The sequence below is a fragment of the Notolabrus celidotus genome, chromosome 9, assembly GCF_009762535.1.
Source record: "Notolabrus celidotus isolate fNotCel1 chromosome 9, fNotCel1.pri, whole genome shotgun sequence".
Classification (NCBI taxonomy): domain Eukaryota; kingdom Metazoa; phylum Chordata; class Actinopteri; order Labriformes; family Labridae; genus Notolabrus; species Notolabrus celidotus.
In genome coordinates, this window is record NC_048280.1 from 25,474,578 (window position 1) to 25,477,529 (window position 2,952).

At 43.8% G+C, this 2,952-nt stretch overlaps 1 protein-coding gene across 1 annotated transcript; it reads left to right on the forward strand.

The window, feature by feature from the left end:
- The first annotated feature begins 775 nt into the window (after window positions 1–775).
- On the forward strand, window positions 776–2,681 carry nono (non-POU domain containing, octamer-binding). The gene has a single exon (XM_034692628.1). The coding sequence runs from the start codon at window positions 1,066–1,068 to the stop codon at window positions 2,389–2,391; it is 1,326 nt and encodes a 441-aa protein (XP_034548519.1). The 5' UTR covers window positions 776–1,065; the 3' UTR covers window positions 2,392–2,681.
- Window positions 2,682–2,952: the final 271 nt, after the last annotated feature.

Genomic DNA, 2,952 nt, shown 5'->3' on the forward strand with positions numbered 1-2,952 from the left:
AACAAAGTGTAGACAATATGTGTGAACAAAAGACTCATGGGGCACGCAGGTGACACATGAAGGCAGCATGGGCAATCTGACCATTTATGCCCCCTTTGTGAAAATGAAGTTGAGTCGCGAACCATGTTTTCCTCTCATGCCAAACTGTGAAAACCTTCTGGACTGATATCCATGAATGGTTAAAAATAAAAATTAAATCCATTCTAAATTCTTTTTCAATAAATGACATAACTTTCGGTTTGATATAAAAAAATAAAAGTGATGAAATCTACTGTGACAGAATACTGTGTCTCTCAAAATCCTTCATTCATAAAAACAGAACTATGAAATCTCCCACCCAAATTTGTTGTTTTTCTAAATTAATTCCAAATTTAGGCTACCTAAAATCCTTGAAATTAATGATAAGACCAAAAGCACTTAAAATATACGATTCCCTAAAATAATTCCCCAAAGAACTGTAAAATGATTCCTTCTCTTTACTCAACTCCTTTTATTATTTATTTTCTATGTATGTATAATTTCTCATTTGCCTTAAATTAACAACTGAAGCTGTATTTTTTCTGTGTCCTTTATTGTTTATGTATGATGCTCCTTACGAATGTACCCATTGTTTGTTATGTCCATCTAAAATAAAGGAAAAAAAAAAAAAAAAACGGCGAATCGGTTCTTATCGTTCACTTAAAAGAGCTGTTCACAAGACCGACTCGTTCACCGACGTCACATCTCTAATGCATATCACGTTAAAAGCTGCAACAGTGCTACTTTAGCTACTACAGTCACAACATAGATATGTCTAGATACATTTTAACACAAAAATACACGCATAACCGGTATGACCGTTTTACAGAGGCTGGTTCCGTCTTACTTTTTGTTATTCTTTTGCAGTCGCACAGAAACTACGTCACAGGCTATGTTCAAGAGTCGCACAAAATAAGCGTCATAATAGCGTCGCTGTAGCACGCATACTCGCCATTTTCGCAGCTCTTTGTGCGCCACTCTCTGCTAAGAGTTTGCGTGTTTTAATCGAGCGATTCGTCGACTCGGACATTAGTTCTGTTATTAAACATGCAGGGTAACAGAGGCCCCCATCACAACCATGGACCCAACCGCCCAGGAGACCAGAAGAAACCCGGAGGAACAAACACAAACGGCCAGCAGCCTGAGCACAGCGAACAGACCAACCCCAATGAGGCCTTAACCCTGGACCTGCAGAGCTTCAGGAAGCCGGGAGAGAAAACCTTCACCCAGCGCAGCAGGCTTTTTGTGGGAAACCTGCCCACCGGGATCGCCGAGGATGATCTGGAGAAGATGTTCGCCAAGTACGGCAAGGCCAGTGAGATCTTTATAAACAAGGAAAGAGGCTTCGGCTTCATTCGGCTGGAGACCAGAATCATAGCTGAGATTGCCAGAGCCGAGCTGGATGATACCCCATTCAGAGGCAGGCCCATACGAGTGAGGTTTGCAACACATGGGGCTGCTTTGACTGTGAAAAATCTGCCCGATTTTGTGTCAAACGAGCTGCTGGAGGAGGCCTTTGCTGTGTTTGGTCAGATAGAAAGATCTGTGGTCATAGTGGATGACCGTGGGAGGCCCACAGGAAAGGGGATAGTGGAGTACACATCAAAGCCAGCTGCAAGGAAGGCACTGGATAAGTGCAGTGATGGTGCTTATCTTCTCACAGCCTTCCCTCGACCTATCACAGTGGAGCCTATGGAACAGTTAGACGATGAGGAGGGTCTGTCAGAGAAGCTCATCAACAAAAACCAGCAGTACCACAAAGAACGTGAGCAGCCACCACGATTTGCTCAGCCGGGCTCTTTTGAGTATGAGTACGCCATGCGTTGGAAGGCCTTGATGGAGATGGAGAAGCAGCAGTATGAAATGGTGGACCGCAACATGAAGGAGGCGCAGGAGAAGCTGGAGGCTGAGATGGAGGCGGGCAGGCACGAGCATCAGGTGATGCTGATGAGGCAGGACCTGCTGAGGCGGCAGGAGGAGCTGCGAAGGATGGAGGAGCTCCACAGTCAGGAGGTGCAGAAGAGGAAACAGGCTGAGATCCGGCAGGAGGAGGAACGTCGTAGGAGAGAGGAGGAGATGAGGATGCGCAATGAGGAGATGATGAAGAGGCAGCAGGAGGGCTTCAGGGGCAACTTCTCTGAAAACAGGGAGCAAGAAATGAGGATGCATATGGGCAACCATGGGATGGCCATGAACAGAAACTCTCTGGGTGGTAATTCTGGTCCTGCTGGTGCTGCAGGCTTGGCTGCAGAGAACGCCCCCCTGATGGCTGGGCCAGGAAACAACAACATGCCTGGAGGTGGCCAGGGGGGCTTCCCGAGAGGTCTCCCTGGCACTGGAGACTATGGACCTAACAAGCAGCGCAGATTTTGAACCACGTCTTATCCCTCCTTTCATACTCACTGTATTTTGAAATTCTTGTTGTGAGTTTTACTTTATGAACTTTAAAAAAAAAAAAAACTGTTGCATGTATTTTTTTCTTTTTTTTACATTTTATTTGTACTTTCAAGTTACGTTTTAGTACAAAGATATTCTAACTTTCCAAATGAGCCATGTGTGTTACTTTATTACTCACCTAAATGTAGTTTTTCATAGGGATAGAAATGTTTTTGTCCTGGACATGTTGACTTTATGAAATAATAAATTCATGATTCCCTAAGAGACTTGTTTGACATTTCAGATCTTTTAGTCGTTGGAGCAGCTTTGAACAATAGCTGCCGCCACTTTATCTGGTCAGTTTTTATTCACAGTGACTAACACAATCAAAAAAGATTAATCTTTGTGATCATATAAAACACTTCACTCTGGGTATGGATTCAGTGTTTTTATGCCGCCTCAATGCTGGTCAAGTATTGTTTGAGTCAGACAGAGCCTCTGATTACTGAATGATGAATAAAGCATAGGTTATTGATTTAATTCACACAATGGCACCAA

Bases quoted from the DNA above. Each gene is read 5' to 3' on its own strand.
- nono (XM_034692628.1), top strand. From the start codon at position 1,066: ATGCAGGGTAACAGAGGCCCCCATCACAACCATGGACCCAACCGCCCA.